The 17,039-nt window shown below is 36.1% G+C and overlaps 1 protein-coding gene across 3 annotated transcripts; it reads right to left on the bottom strand.

Annotated features, from left to right (window-relative positions):
- Nucleotides 1–554: 554 nt before the first annotated feature.
- Nucleotides 555–16,432, bottom strand: dnajc5ga (DnaJ (Hsp40) homolog, subfamily C, member 5 gamma a). 3 transcript variants are annotated; one of them, XM_048207466.1, is made up of 7 exons: nt 16,251–16,432; nt 11,024–11,157; nt 9,221–9,434; nt 8,269–8,428; nt 6,327–6,409; nt 3,606–3,644; nt 555–2,610 (listed from the first exon to the last, which is right to left on the bottom strand). In XM_048207466.1, exons 2-5 carry the CDS (start codon nt 11,146–11,148, stop codon nt 6,330–6,332), a joined length of 579 nt encoding a protein of 192 aa, XP_048063423.1. In that variant the 5' UTR covers nt 11,149–11,157; nt 16,251–16,432; the 3' UTR covers nt 555–2,610; nt 3,606–3,644; nt 6,327–6,329. The 3 variants fall into 3 exon arrangements, with proteins under 3 accessions (XP_048063423.1, XP_048063422.1, XP_048063421.1); XM_048207465.1 differs by lacking the exon at nt 3,606–3,644; XM_048207464.1 differs by lacking the exons at nt 3,606–3,644; nt 6,327–6,409 and having other exon boundaries at nt 16,251–16,425.
- Nucleotides 16,433–17,039: the final 607 nt, after the last annotated feature.

Consider the following 17,039-nt stretch of genomic DNA (forward strand, 5'->3'; position numbering starts at 1 on the left):
TCAAGATATCTTCTTTTGTGTTTACAGGTTTGAAATGACATGAATGTGATTCATTTTTGGGTGAACTATCCTTTTAATATTGTCATTATGGCTTTTAGAAAAGCAAAATATATATATACACACACGCATCTTAATGCTTAAAGAAGCAGACCTTCCCCAAACATCCAGGAAATTTGCCAAATAATTTTTCGGCAAAGGCATTGAAACTGAGCTGCCGCTGCTATGTCGTCACACACCGGAATCAAACCTTTCCACATGACCCTCGCCATGGTTAAATCTGAGTCTGCACTTCCTGTTAAGTATGTTGAAAGGACTGTTAATGAGCGTGTGGAGTTGTACTCTAAGCTGATTACAAGCTTATGGGTACAACTATAGCACATGAAGCTGCAGTGTGAAGTTAACCAGATAGCAGACTTAAGCTACCATTCATTTCCAACCAGACTAATAGTACTAATTAAAAAATGAAAACCTGAAAGCTATGTAATCATGATATGGATCTTATGAATGGCTAGTTTTAAAGGACAACACTGCAATAAGAATAACTCAAATGCAAATTTTTACAAATCCCCATTTATTTAATGAATTCAGATTCAATAATATAAACACAATTAAATATGCGATGCATTACGAACCATGTTGAATAAAAACAGGAGGAAAGTAACGATGTAGTGTCGTGGTTCTTAGCTAAGTTTTGGCCATTGGTAAATTCAGACCAGCCTTGGCTTTTCCCCCCTCATCATCAAACAGGTTACTACACACAGCATCATAAAACTTAATATGTGCACTGGTGAAGAGGCCAAAACCTCTCAAATGCTTTAAAATCATTTGCACCCCAAACAAAGTGCCAAAAAAAAAAAAATCCAGATTTGATTGCTGAAATGTGCCCTGTCCATTGAAATGAAGTGATCCAGTGAGCATGGAAATGTACCATTAGAAAGAAATGAAGAATGAAAAATATTCTGAAAGAAAGTAACAGTTGGTTTGGAAGCAGATCATATCGCAGTGCTTTCTAATGAATGTCTGCCCTCATCTCTTTATCTTTTGGCAAGTTTATTCTATGAAATCAATATCCAGTTTTTAACAGGAAAAAAGAAAACTTCTTGGCTATAAGAAAATGCCCCCCTGAAATGACAACCAAAACAGACAGATGGCCATACACTACTTGAAATTATTACATACAATACTATTTGCACACAGAAACAAAATGGTGTACAATCCAAATATATACTATGGCATTCGGAACAACAATTTATAGGGAAAACATTTGGCAACTAATGTAGGGTTTCTAAAAGTAACCTGACTACGGTTGAGTCCATCACATTTAACACAACGGGCATTTCCTTATTGCTAAATTCACGAGTCTCTTGCAGATCCAAAATTTCACAATGAAGTTTACACAGTGCATCGTTTCAATCAGAAAATGTCATACACAATCTCAATATTGATATTAAAAATAAATAAGATCATTAAAAATATTTGCGTTTTGTTGTCATATGCCCTAAGAGCATGAAGAAAGCATAGGTTTGCTCCATGATTTGGCATAGCGTTCGCCAAAAGTAGGGTTGATCCTATTTCAGCCCCTATGAACAAATTAAAAATTCACATTTACAGATATTCTTGCTTTTGCAGTTGATAAGTAGCCATAAGGGCTGAAGCCATCAGAGTTGCATTAGAAGCCTCCTATGAAGGTAGTAGGAAAAAAAAGTGCATAGGAAAAAAAAACAACAACTTTCACCAGCATATTCAAGTGTTTTGATTTTAGGGAAATGTACGACCATTGCACACACCTTGGAATACCAAGCACGGCACGTTAGCTGACATTTGAGGCGTCTGCCTTGGCTTTGGTCAGAAAGGGTCATTAGGCAGCTATGTCTTGCCATTTGCGTAAGATTGACCGATTTGATCTTTAACGAAATGCAGTATAATGAAAATGTAACAGATGACTGCAAACTTCAAAATGAAAAACTCCCATCTAAAGAAGCGAACTAAAAAAAAAAAAAAAAAGGTGCCATGTTATGGCTCCACTTTTGGATGAAGAGAAGTGGGAGGGGTTTTGCACACGTTCCTATGCTGTATAGTAGAGGCATGCTGTTATTGCTTTGCATGCACTCACATGGTCATTCCACTCACATCCATGCTTCTAACACAAAAAAAAAAAATAATAAAAAATAAATAAATAGCCAGAACCAGAAAGAAACACCCTAAAATTAAAACCCACTTCCCTCCTGGAGCACTGCAAAACGGCACCAGTCTCATAGCTTTTGGAAATGAACATGTGGTTACAGACAGACATACACACCAATGGAGACACAGATTAAGTGAGATTGGCTTCCTTGTCTTTTGGCAAACAGTCACTCGTTTGCAGTGGGTCAGAGTCAGGGTATGACGCAGTGGCACAGTTCAGTCCTGGTGCCATGATGCCCTGCGATCAGCGTATTACATCAGGGGCCTTAGAGTCCATCAGCAGGACCCCCTCTGTGATGACCGGGACCAGGACCAGGCAGGTGGCTCATTTCTGGGTGTTGTACACGGACTGGCTGGCTGCGAAATGCATGGACTCTGAGGTGTTGATGGTGGAACTGGGCTGAATCAAAATAGGGACATTTGAGCCTATGAAATGGACAATAAAGGACAGAATTAGGATCTGAATATCATGACTTCAATTACTTCAGCAAAACTACAAAGCAGCGGTCAACCGATATGGATTTTGGACAATGTCAAGAGCAGAGTAGTCAATATAAATACAGATATTATCTTACCATTATTTAATTAAATAAGAATTTAAGAATCTTTTCACTTTAATGGCTGAATGAAAAGGTTATTAGTTATTGAAATCCCTCATTTCCAAAAATGTCACTTTAATAAATTCATTGGCATTTAACAAATTTGAGTCTTTTTTTGCAAAAACATTGTTAAGTCCACCTCTTTGGACAACAAGACAGTAAAACATCAGTTTTACAGCAGCAAAAGGAACACTGCTGTGTTTACTTGCTACTTGTGGTATTTTCGAATGGGCCGACGCTGGGAGTTAGCAGATTTGAAGCGAAAGTATTTGATGAACAATGTGCGCGGAGAGCATTCGCTCAATATCGTCTAATTTTTGACAGATGGCGTTTAGCGGCTTTTGCATCTGAACTTGTAAAAATTTTTATTATATTAATAAAAAGATGAAATTTGCAGTATCCATCACTCATTGATTGGTGGTATCATGCTCTATTTATACTACCAAGAGAGAAGAGAGAACAACCACTTCTGTTCATCTTCCAAGTCTACAGAATTATCACCAGGTGCCTATCTCAAAATAGTCCAAATTTCAGCTGACATATCGGTCCACCAGTACTATTAAGTTGTGCATGCATTCATGCAGATAGACTATTTGTTTCTGTTTTGCATGAAGCCATCAATTTTGAGGATTAGACAGCCAGATGGACAGAACATACAGTTTTACTGAGATGCATTACCGGTAGGTTTTATGGGATGATGAAGGATATGTGGGTTTTCCAAGCAGGGAATATGCACACTAGGCCTACACTGTTTTCTATAGTGGATGCGGTTTCTTGGTAATATGTCCAAAGGTGGTCATGGCTCTGCTCCAAGACACGTACCTCCCTTCCCTGATGCAGCTCTTCCAAATCACCGTCCTACTAAACGGTCAAGCATCCATGTGCAGCAAAAAATGAAATTAGAGAATTTCTTAATGCATTTGTTCAAAACACTCTGTATACCTTGTTTAAATAACAGAGAGCAAAAGAAAAAGAAGTGTGACACGAAACAGTGGTGGGATGGTAAAAAAGGCTATACATAGAGATGTGAGGTGAGATGAAGATGACATTGCTGAACAGATGGTTGCGCTGACAGGCCAGCGGTGCCTCAGTGCGAGACGGCTCGTGTTGATTGCGTTTCTATCGATGAGATGAACCTGCTTTGACAGCTTTGCTTTATGCTGACGCAACCGTCCCAACAGAAATCCCATTTCCTGCTGACTCATCCTCGCACTCACTGACAGATCCTAAGATCCTCTAACAAAGTGGTTTTAATGCAGGATAATAATAATAAATTATTATTATTACTACTACTACTAATTTAATTATTATTAAGCATTGTCCTTTATTTAGACTGAATTCCTCATCAATAATTACATTTGTGTTACAAAACACATTATGCAGTAATGCTTAATCAGCCCGCCATAGTCTAATCTTTGCCGCTACAGTTTCATAATGAACCGAAAATATCTCATAATAACATTTAATGTCTCTAACGGAGTTTTGTGCCATTGCTTTGACAAAGTATATGTCAAACTAATATCGAAAGCGTGATATGGCATTGTGCCCTATTCAAATCACAAAAGACTGATTTAACTAAATAACTATATGTGTTCGCACTGCATTTCAAAGTGAAGTGCACACTTTGCTCACACGATTAGCTTGTGACCCAGCGTTTTCCGCATCTCAGAACGGCTCAGTTCACAGTGAATGAATGCAATGAACTTCATCTCTGCATGTGCTGTGAGTTTTAACTTTTAAGGGTTAGTTCACCCAAAAATGAAAATTCTGTCATTAATTACTCACCTTCATGTCGTTCCACACCCGTAAGACCTTCGTTTCTTTTGTTTCAAATCAGTGGTTCGGAGTGTGTATCAAACTGCCAAAGTCACGCCCCCCCCCCAGTGGTGAACCATTGAAATTTCGAAACACTTATGACGTAACTAAGCCTCGTTTGCTGAAATCACGTGACTTTGGCAGTTTTGTACGTGCTCCGAACCACTGATATGAAAGAAAAGATTTGTAAAGCTTCGAAGCTTCATGAAGCAGTGTTTTGAAATCGTCCATCACAAGATATTGTTGAATAAAGTGTTTTTTTTTTTTTTGGCGCTTCATAACATTAAGGTTGAACCACTGTACTCACATGAACTGTTTTAAATATGTTTTTAGTAGCCTTCTAGGCATCTGAAAGTGTTAATTGTCTTGCTGGCAATAGAGGCCTCACTGAGCCATCGGATTTAATAAAAAAGATCTTAAATTGTGTTTCAAAGATGAACAAAGGTCTTACGGGTGTGGAACGACATGAGGGTGAGTAATTTATGACAGAATTTTCATTTTTGGGTGAACTAACCCTTTAAATTTAACTTTAATCTTCCAGGGGCATGCCCCTGGACCCCCTTAGAGGGACCACAGTCTCACAGTCTTCCTATGGGAAACGCTTAACTATAACAGTCCTCTTGAAACTACACACTATTATTCAATTTTCTGGAATTATAGTGCAAAGTATTACAACAAGCGCATTAGGTCAAAGAATGCACTGAGGAAATTATAATCAGACTGCTCTAAAAGACTGAAAACTGCACTAATACTAAATTCATATAACACAATATTATACTATTTTATATTATTATATATAATATACACTACAGTTCAAAAGTTTGAGGCCAATAAGATTAAGCTTTAGAAAACAGCCTCTTATGCTTACAAATGCTGGATTTATTTTTATCAAAATATAGTAAAAACAGTAATATTGTCAAAGAGTATTACAACAATATTCTTTGAATAGAAGTTTAAAAAAATAGCTTTTATTTAAAATAGAAAATATTTTGTAACATTGTAAAAGTTTTTTGCTGTCCCTTTGATCAATTAAATGCATCCTTTTTAGCTTCTTTAAAATATGTAATATTTACTATATTATTATAATATTAACAATAATTGTTAATATTAATACAATTAATAATGCTAATCAATTAATATATTAACTATTAGAAAGTTATTAATTTCTCAGCTGTTTGGTCTGGCACTAGCATGAACTAAAGGGTCAGATGGTGTCCTTCCACCTCCTGCTCACCAAACTCCAAAATCTACAGGAGGTTCAAAGTACTTGGCAGAAAAAGGCTCGGCCTGACAACATGCAAAACAAGGACATCCACAGCACACACATGCAAAGCTTTAGGTTCATGCATGGGCCTAGTAAAGCAAACACAACTCAAGATCTCCAGATCTGTAATGCAAGTCACTGGCTTTGGGTTTCAGTTCACTGCATAAAGTTCCTTAAAAAGGAAAACATTTGATCTACTTAATGAGCTGTGAAAGTACTGGCACCGATTGATAAGCCTCAATGAGGTCATCAAAAGGTTGGGCCTTACAATGTTTAATAAAGTCTGAAAACTAGATGCAATGACTAACTCGAAGCCTTTGTAACAGCAAACGCAAACATCAAATGCGGCACAGTAATCCAAATGTTAGTAAAATACGATGATGTGAATCGTGGACAAACACAGGGTTCTGTAGGTAGACATTCACAATGGAGTGACTCATGCTGGCGATAAATATTCATCTTACAAGTCATTTTGAATCCGGTAAAGTTTCATTGCAGATTTCTTGACCAGGACTAGGTATAGGCTGGACAATAATTATAGTTTCACCTGTCGAGTAAAAGGGAAACCATTATCTGGCATTACAAGTCACATGAAAGATTTCATTGTAATGTACTCTCTCACAGCTGTTAGGATAGCCAAAAAATTGGTGGTTTATACCTTTAAATTGAACATTTAAACATGCAAACATCATTTAAATGCACTTACTACACATTAAGGGCAATATCTGTATGATGTACTTGGTTTATGTATAAAAAAAAAAATGGTAATATTCATAAATATAAAAGATGGCACTTTTTAAGAATAACAGGAAATGTAAATAAAATCCTAAACACAAAAAAGGTTGTGTCAATATTACAGGATCAAACCTGTAACGTGCCAGTATTTCTTTTCTACTTAACTTGACTGTCATTCATTTGCTAGTGCTAAATTTAGACAACAAAATTGACCAAACACCTTGTGCTTGCACTCTATAAATAATATAAAAGCTATATTAGCATCAGGAAGACAAGAGGCGCTCAATACACAATGTCCTAGCTGACTGATACATACGCATCTTGAAAGATCAAAGTCAAGTGAAATGAGTCCTGTCTCATTTGACACTTCATTAAATTCAGCATTAAACAAAAAGATAAACTGCACACCTTCAGGTCATTTCAAACACAAGATTACACCAGAATACAGGACTGGACTATTAATATAAAATGTAGTGCAACATTTGAAGATGATGGGTGATTCCGAATATTCAATTTAATATGAATCTGTGGCAATCCATCTTCCATGTCCTCAGTGATATTTTTTTATCTCATATTTAAAGGACTAGACATGAGAAAAGCACAATTCAACCATCAGAACGGATTATACTTGACAATATCTAATTTATTCTTAATTTTTTCAATTTGTTATGATGTTGAAATCCCCATCTCTAAGTATGAGCATTAATAATAAACAACCCTCAGAGGACAACCCAACAAAAGAACTGACATCTATATATGCAAAATCAGTTATAAATAGCTGCATGTTTATTCTTTTTGCTTCATCTGTTAAATTTGTTCCTGCTGTACACGCCACCTGAGCAACATCACGTGTCTCTACCGAGACAGCAGAGATGTCAGACACCTCCTCAACTGCGGATGAGGCTTTTGCAAAGACTATCTAGTCTCCTCTTGTAAAATAGACACTTTATATAGTTAGCAGTGTTGGATATTAATAAATGAATTCAATGGATATAACTATATAACTGCAAATTATTATATTATATATATTAAAAAAAGTAAAATTATACTCCATTTTGGGTCAGTAAGATTTTTTTGCAAGACATTAATACTTTTATTCAGCAAGGATATATTATATTGATCAAAAGTGACCGTAAAAACATATGTAATGTTACAAAAGATTTTTATTTCAACTAAATGCAAAAATATAAGCAGCAAAAATGTTTTCAACTGTGATAAGAAATATTTTTTAGAATGATTTCTGAAGGATCTCGTGACACTGAAGACTGGATTAATTACTGCTGAAAATGCATTTTAACATATTCAAATAAATATTGTAATATTACTGTTTTCACTGTATTTTGATCATATAAATGCAGCCTTGGTGAGCATATGAGATTTCTTTCAAAAATATAAAATCGTACCAACCCCAAACTTTTGAATGGTATTTTACATATATAGAAATACTTAAATCACAAACTGCTGAAAGTAATAATTTGCAGTTCAATAATAGCTTGATTCTGTAGCCATTCTGACAGATTAAGTGAGTTCATTCAGTGAAAGATTCAAACTGCTAATTCTTTTGACCAATTCCCAACATCAACAAACTGTCAGATAAACAATACTTTAGTCATCCATCTAAAAGAAGAGTGTTATTAGAGTGCTCCCCTTCCCAACAAACTCAAGGCTCACCTCCTCCATCCTGCTCTGCTTTGATCTGTGCCTCCAGGTCTTCTGGGTCCACGTATTGGTAGTTCTCATCCTCCTCTGGTGGTTTACACTTTCCACAGCAGAAACAGCAGCAGCAACAGCAGCAGCAACAGGAGAAAACGGCACAGCACATGACCGTAGCCTGCGGAAAGGACAAAGACCTCAGATCATAGATGGCTCTCTCAGAAAGGCACATGTTGAAAGCTTAATGCCACAGCGATAGGCAAGTTAGCAAGATGCTACCACCAGCTACTACTCTGTCCTAGTCGGTCAGTCACTATCATACTAGAAAGTTCGAGTAGCTTTTTGAATGCTCCTAAGCTGAAATACACGGAAAATGATTGGCAAAAAACAAAGCACATCAGCATTTATTTATAGCTTTGTAGATCAAAAAAAGCATTTTGATCAGGTTCAGCTGTCTTGCTTTCTGCATTAAAACTATTTGAGAAAATGACTGCATGTGGATCAAAAGCCACTATCATCTGTAAAGTAAATTCAGAACGTAGCATCTCAAAGAGAACAAAGCTTGCTAAGTAACGTGACGTCTGTTCTGCTCAGATTATGGTAGTGGTTTGGAGTGACACCAATTTCCTTCTGCAATCATTCTGCTCTTTTTTTTTTTAATTCCAGGTTTTCCATTGCCCACTCATCTCTTCTGATGACAAAAACCCAGAATACATGCAGTCTGTATTGTTTATTTTTGATTGCTGTCTTTCCAATAATATTTCACAAATTCTTTCTTAGAAAACAGATTTTTAAACAAACTTTTTTCGTGCTAGGCAAAATCACGCAACTCCTTATTTCCTCAGAACTGCATCTCTGAGTAATGTCACCACAGAATGTCAGTGGAAGTCAACACATTGAGTTTACAGTAATGAACCTTTTTCATGCAGCTGTAAATAAAACCTCTGTTTATGCGGAAACGAGCTCTCACCTTGAACCACCACTTTGACATGAGGAAGTAGTATTTGACACTCTCTTCTCCAAACTGCTCGGACACGTAGAGCCCCATGGAACCATACTCGTCGTAGATTTTGCGCTTGGTCTCATCGGTGAGGATTGAATTGGCATTGTTGATTTCTTTGAACTTTTCTGCAGCTTCTGGGTTGTCCGGATTCTTGTCAGGATGGTATTTCAGAGCTAGTTTTCTTTAAAAACAAAGAATTTCTTAACATGAATCTTGTGTAGAAACCCTGTTTGCAGAACAAACAACTCAATTGAAATGATTAAAAATGATTAAGTTAGTTCAACTTAAATCTGACTACACATCTATAAATAGGCTTGTTAAAAATAACACGTAAAACAGACAGATAGACTTTTGGCTAATGTATATATGCATTCTGACTTACCAATACATTACAACAACAAAGTTGCGCAAAGTCACTTGGCTGCAGTTAAATTTGCATTTCAGTGAATGACACATACACACAAACAGTTTAGGCTAGGGCTCCACAATATACCAACATTAAATAGAAATTGCGATATTGCTTAGTGATTTTCAAATCACAAAGGCCATGATTTAATTATAAAAATTTTGTTTTGTAAACGAGGCACAGTGTAACGGAGAGTTCGCAAAGAAGCTTTTGTTGAAAGATGAATCAGCCAACTGTATTGAATCTGAAAGCAGCTGCATCACAAACCGCAAGTAAATGATTTCATAATGCGTAATTTGTCTGTAAATGATGGATTTATATGAATAATGCTTTACAAACGCTTACGTGCAATAGCGAGGGGGCATTGATACTTTTTTCTATTCAATGACTTTACTGACAAGACTTAAAGGAGCCGCCCCTTAAAAATTGATTTTTTTCAGACAGAGTCAAAATGAAAATAATAGTTTTTCTGCATAAATATTTGAAGAGTTTGGTTCCAAAACGCAATAAATGTCATTTAAAAAAAAATGGAGTTTCCGCCAAAATCAGTATTATATCTGTTCGGTATTGAAAAGTCATTTATTAATTTTGTGCAAAATGCGATATCCGCCGTGTTATTCTGTCATGTTTTCTCCCTTTCTTTCCAAACCCAACAAATGCCAGTCTCCCTTTACACACGCACCATTACACACACTGTACACAGTAATGGCAGCGCTCTGAATACACCCGACATCCTGGTTTTCCTTATCTACTTTGTGTACATAAATGTAATCATTTATGTGAGGAGACTAAGAAGATGAGGCACTCAAGTAATTTATAACATTAACAAGATGACTCGTTGAATTCATTTTGGGAGTGACGACTGAATGTATTTTTAGTCAAATACCTGTAAAACGATTAGTATTGACTAAGTTCAGAGGCTGTCATATATGTGAATCAACTTACTTTGTGTATTTTCAATATGAAAAATAACTTTTATATTGATGGATTAATTAAATTTTGAAAAAAAAAAAAAAAAAAAAGTGTCATGGATTTATTGCATTTTGGGAAAAATAATAATAATACGGTTTTATAATAAACTTTTGAAAATCAAAATCTAGATTTTAATTTTTAATGTTTTTATAACCAAAAGGTGCTATGTGAAAGTTTGAAACAGAAAATAGTGGTTTTCATCTGGCCACTTTCTTGGTAAAGAAAACACATTTTTACTCAAATAAATCAAAATGGATTTATAGTGTTTTGGAACCAAACTCTTCATTTGTTCTTTTGTGCAAAAAATGTATTAACATTATAAGTGAACTTCAAGGAACATATTAAAATAAAAAAATAAAAAAATCCATGTAATGACACAAGGTTTACTGCACCTGTAGGCTTTTTTAATGTCCTCTGCTGTGGCCCCTTTCTCCAATCCCAGCACCTTGTATAAACTGTCCCCTGTAGTGGACATCTTCCTCTGAGGCCTGTCAGAGGACGGCTTGGCATCTGCCATGATTCAATGCTAAAGAACAGCAAAACAGACAGAATTATGCATTTAAAAAATTCATTGCATCCAATGGGAGCTACTCTTCAAACTCTTCTGCAGCAGCTCATTGTTGACACATGGAACAGTGTACACAGCCAAAGCAAGCAGAAAGCACTCGGCTCTATTTTAACAACACACTGTGCGGATACAAGGTGTGTCGAAGGTGAATTCTGTGTTCATGTTGAAATAACAGGTGCGGATTTCGGATGTTTATGAGTAATCCATCAGGAAATTACTTAAACACTACTAAGAAAACATTAATGAGATGTTTGCTCTCATAATCATAGGATATGTACCAGCATGCAATGGTGGGCAGAGCAACGGCTTCCCCCATTCTCATAACGCCTGCTAAAGAAGATTATGTTTTGCTGATCTCACAGATTACAACTCCACGTTGACAAAGGCAATTAGACGCTTGTATACACATGACACCTTTCCTGATCATGAAAGACTATTTTAAGTGGTTTAAACACTGAACATGGATTCTTCTGAGACACACCTTTCTGAACCCCATCCTCACACCACTAATGTAAAATTAATGCTTCTGGCAACAACACACATTTCTTAGTAATTTATAATGTTACAAAAGAGTTCCATTTCAAATCAATTCTGTTTCGAAATTTCAATTCATCAAATAATCCTGAAAAATAATACATCATGGTTGCCACACACACACAAAAAAGCAGCACAATGGTTTTCAACATTGATAAGAATAAATGTTTCTTCAAGCACCAAATCAGCATATTAGAATGATTTCTGAAGCATCATGTGACACTGAAGACTGGAGTAATGACGCTGAAAATTCAGCAAAATACATTAAAATAGAATACAGTTATTTTAAATTGGTAAAGTTGTAATAATATTTCAGAATATTGCAATTATTGCATAATATTGTATTTTTGATCAAATAAATGAAGTCATGGTGAGCATAAGATACTTCTTTCAAACATGTTTAAAAACTTGCCAACCCCAAACTTGAATTATATTGTGTATTTATTATTGCAATATGGGGGAGTAAGTCCCGCCTTCTAAATAAAAGAGCCAATCGCCGATTGGTAAAGTCATCGCGTCACTGCAACTGCCATTAGAAGCTCTTGTTGCTATAGAAACAGTCAGTGTTCAGAGACACGTGCTTAAAGGTGCCCTAGAACCAGTTTTTCAAGATGTAATATAAGTCTAAGGTGTCCCCTGAATGTGTCTGTGAAGTTTCAACTCAAAATACGCCATAGATTTTTTTTTATTAAATTTTTTTAACTGCCTATTTTGGGGCATCATTAACTATGCACCAAATTAGGCTGCGGCCCCTTTAAATCACGCGCTCCCTGCCCCCCCGAGCTCTCGACTATAAAACAGTGCATTTACAAAGTTCACACAGCTTATATAACCCTCAAATGGATCTATACAAGATGTTCGTCATGCATACTACATGCATGCGTCGGATCATGTGAGTATAGTCAAAGACTATAGAATAACACAAGACGTGTCACTCGTATTGTTTTGAATGGGAGAAAGTGTAACACGCAATATGGTGGAATAAGTCCCGCCTTCTAAAGCAAAGAGCCAATCGCCGACTGGTAAAGTCACGCGTCACTTCAGGGGCCGTTAGAATCACCGGTTTCTATAGAAACAGTCAGACGCGCGCCCCCGAAGAGACGCGCATTTAGGTCTGCGCATGCGCATTAGCTTGATCCAGCCTGAAAAAAATACAGGTTTTTTGTCATGATTCGAGCATTTAGAAACTATATTTATGAGTCGGTTGTTGTTAGATTTCATTGGTGATTTCAAATATGAAATGTAATCATAAGGTTGACGAACAGTTTTGGAGAATCTGATGTTTCCCCATTCAAAGAGATAGGAGCTGCATGATGCCCAGGATGCCCAAGAGGCGTTTCAAAGATGGCCGCCGAGTGAAATGACTTGTCTTAAAGGGACTTTGGTATAGTAATTATTTTCATGTTTACATTTGATTCTGAATGAGTTTGATAGTGCTCCATGGCTAAAGTTAACATTACACACTGTTGGAGAGATTTATAAAGAATGAAGTTGTGTTTATGAATTATACAGACTGCAAGTGTTTAAAAATGAAAATAGCGACAGCTCTCATCTCCATGAATACAGTAAGAAACAATGGTAATTTTAACCACATTTAACAGTACATTAGCAACATGAACATTAGAAACATTTAGAAAGACAATTCACAAATATCACTAAAAATATCATGTAATCATGGATCATGTCAGTTATTATTGCTCCATCTGCCATTTTCGCTATCGTTCTTGCTTGCTTACCTAGTCTGATGATTCAGCTATGCACAGATCCAGACGTTAATACTCCATGCCTTGAACATGGGCTGGCATATGCAAATATTGGGGTCATACATATTAATGATCCCGACTGTTACGCAACAGTCAGTGTTATTTTGAGATTCGCCTGTTTTTCGGAGGTCTTTTAAACAAGTGAGATTTACATAAGGAGGAGGGAACAATGGTTTCAAACTCAATGTATGTCTTTTCCATGTACTGAACTCTTGTTATTCAACTATGCCAAGGTAAATTCAGTTTTTGATTCTAGGGCACCTTTAATGAAATTTAATCGCATTGTATTTTCAAATACATAGTATTTGAAAAAAAGTGGGCGAATAGTCCCCGGATGACCTGCTACTTCCAGTGAGATTCTGAAGTGTGCATTTGCTGGACACTTTACTATCCCATGAGGCTACAGGAGGGGATTTATGAATGGAGGTGAAGTGACGCAACTGACGCTGGTAGGTCACATGATAAGGACAACATTGCGGATGTCTGTTCAACAAAAATCTGGCAATTAAACAGAACTACAGAAGAGACTTGCACCTTTTACAGAAGCTTTAAAGGTTGCGTTCTCTGAATTTTTTTTTGAGAAAATGGGATTTTCACATCCAAAGTCTACTGCTACACTCTATTCCAGTCTTTCCAAGTTGCAAACCCCTAAGCCACCCCAAGCTTGAAATAATTCCATTCAATCATTCATTCAAGAAAAGTTTAGAGCCAGTTAAGAGATGATCACAACCAGAAATATAATAATAATCCTGGTAAAACAAGCATAAGATAGAGTCACATCTTATTAATTAAAGGATGCATACACTAGAAAGCTAAACGATCACTCGTATCAAACTGCAGCTGTGCGAGATTCAGATGAGCCTCTGTTCATCAAGCTGTAAGCTTATCCCAGGCTTAACTCTACAGTCAACGTATTTCGGATGAATCTAGCGACTGTGCCAACATCTAATGAGAACGAACACTAATCACACAGGTCACTTTCTTCCAGATGATGACAACTGGCTTAATGCTCCTAAATGAACCAGTCCGACATGACGAAGCTGACACTACTTTATTCAAACCTAATGCATCATACACCAATACTCAATTGTTAGAAACTTGAGCAACAAAACCTTTAAAAGTCAAGGAAGCTAATAATAATAACAGCATGATTTTTATAAATCTGTTAAACATTTGAAGACACAGATGACTTTGGGAGTCCTAATCTAGTTGTAATACCTAGTACATCACTGTAAAGCTGCTTTGACACAATCTGCATTGTAAAAAGCGCTATATAAATAAAGGTGACTTGAGTATATTCAGCAAAAATGCATCGAATTGCTCAAAAGTACCAGTAAAGAGATTTATAATGCTACTAAAGATTTCCGTTTCAAATAAATGCTGTTCTTTTGAGCTTTCTATTCAATCCTGAAAAAAAGTATGATGGTTTCCACAAAAATATTTAAGAAAGTGATTGTAAAGATATTTATGAAACAAAAGAAGCAGCACAACTGTCTCAACATTGATAATAATAAGAATTTTTGAGCAGCAAATCAGCATATTATTAAAATGATTTCTGAAAATAGAAAATAATTATTTTATATTGAAATAATATTTCACAATATTACTTTTTTATATCAAATAAATGGTGATGCACAAGCAGAAGATATCTTTAACACTTTAAATGCTTTAATTTTAACATTTGTCTTAAAAGTTAGTGACAGTGGGTGATATAATCCATCTCAATTTATTATATGCACTGCAGCATGAATGAAAAAACATAATGAATATGTATGCAAATTTCATTTGCACACGATTGGGCCTGACATCAATGTTCAATCTACTGCGATTCTCTCTTGAGGGGCGACTGATAAATGGTCGACTTGGTCGAACTCAAACACACTGTTTAGTAGTAAATCATTACCTCCATCTCTCAAAAACCAGGTAAACATGTGGCTTGTCCCTATTAGGTAGATATATTCACCAAGCAATAGCTCAAATATGACACTACTCAAAACAACAAAAACAACTGTTTGAAATTAAGCAGAAAAATATTTATTAGAAATACCAGTGATATCCTTTGCTCAGCTTCATTGGCTTTCACAATAGTTCAACATCAAAACAGATCTGAACAAAAACACGAGTTAACTTTCCACAACCACATCTGGGTTGAGTCTTGTGACGTCATGTGTCCATTGATAAGGTTTATTTTGATCCTGTCGAGGATATGCATCTGAGGTATTATCATAGTCATCATATTTACATTACTTGTTGGCTGTTGTAACGGGCCAGTGTCCTTGTAAAACTATAATCCAGTCTTAATCCAGTACAGATTACTATCCCCTTCAGACCCTGTGTTTTCCTTCACTCTTCACAGTTTAACCATGACCTGTTTGGGTTGACCTGTACAACAGCTACTGGAAACAATACCTAAAGCTCAGTTAACACAGGTAAACATGGAGTTTATTCATCTTTATGCAGGATTATTGATAAATCTGGACGGATCTGGCACGAAATTCGACCATTTAATTCATACCTACTGTCAACAATACCACACTGAATATAAAACCTCCAGCAAATTTACATCCATAACACAGCTAATATTAAATTCATACACGATACTGACTGGTTTATAGGGTCATTATGAATTTGCAATTACTTTTATCGATGAAGCAAACGGCTGACTAGGCAGTTAGCATTAGCAGGTTTAGCCATGATAGCAAATTTTCTGTGGATTTTGAGCGGCAAATTTCCGCACAGCCGATTAAAACTCACCTTGAACTGGGTGGTAATGTGATATAGTCAATTGTGGCTGAATCATAGAGGACTCAGCCGAATGGTTCTTTAGATATCCTATGTACAGCTCCTCATTGCTATCGCCGCATGTCCTCCCTTGAAAGCGTAGAGCGCTCTGAGGACGCGCTTGATTACTGAAGTCGACTCTTTGAACCGAGTCTTCAGCATGTTCGGCTCCCTTGAAAGATTAGGCGCACGATTGAATCATAGGAGTCAAATCTTTAGCGGAGTCGACTCTCGTTCTATGGATTATGACCGTAGAATACAATTGGGCGTAATCGATGCTTTGACTTTGATTTACTCAAACGACTCAAGGACGGATTCTATCATGTGTAGCAGGTTAATATAACATTTTAGTTATTAAACACACTGCACATTAGAAGGCGGGGTTGAATTTAAGACTCCAAATTATCATGTGAAAAATAACAAGGGTTTATGTAGTCTATTTATATGTAGTTTATTTCAGTTTTCAAAATAAAAGTCTGAAGCGCAGAGTTTAGTAATGACGTAAATGTGTAGGTCAGGAGTTTTGAAGTTTTTTAGCGGGTTTCGGTTTATAGAAACTTTAAATAATAAACAAATTGAGTAAAACAATGTTTTTTTTATCATTCTATTTATGCTAATTTATTTAAAATTCAGTAATAAAAACAATACACCAATGACAATTTTAGATTTTGGGGTGAAATAGTGGATTTCAATGTTAATTTTAGTCAAGATGTAAACTTGTACATTTAACAGATGTCATTTTTTGTGTACATGGAACTTTTT

Source organism: Megalobrama amblycephala, linkage group LG11 (genome assembly GCF_018812025.1).
Source record: "Megalobrama amblycephala isolate DHTTF-2021 linkage group LG11, ASM1881202v1, whole genome shotgun sequence".
Classification (NCBI taxonomy): domain Eukaryota; kingdom Metazoa; phylum Chordata; class Actinopteri; order Cypriniformes; family Xenocyprididae; genus Megalobrama; species Megalobrama amblycephala.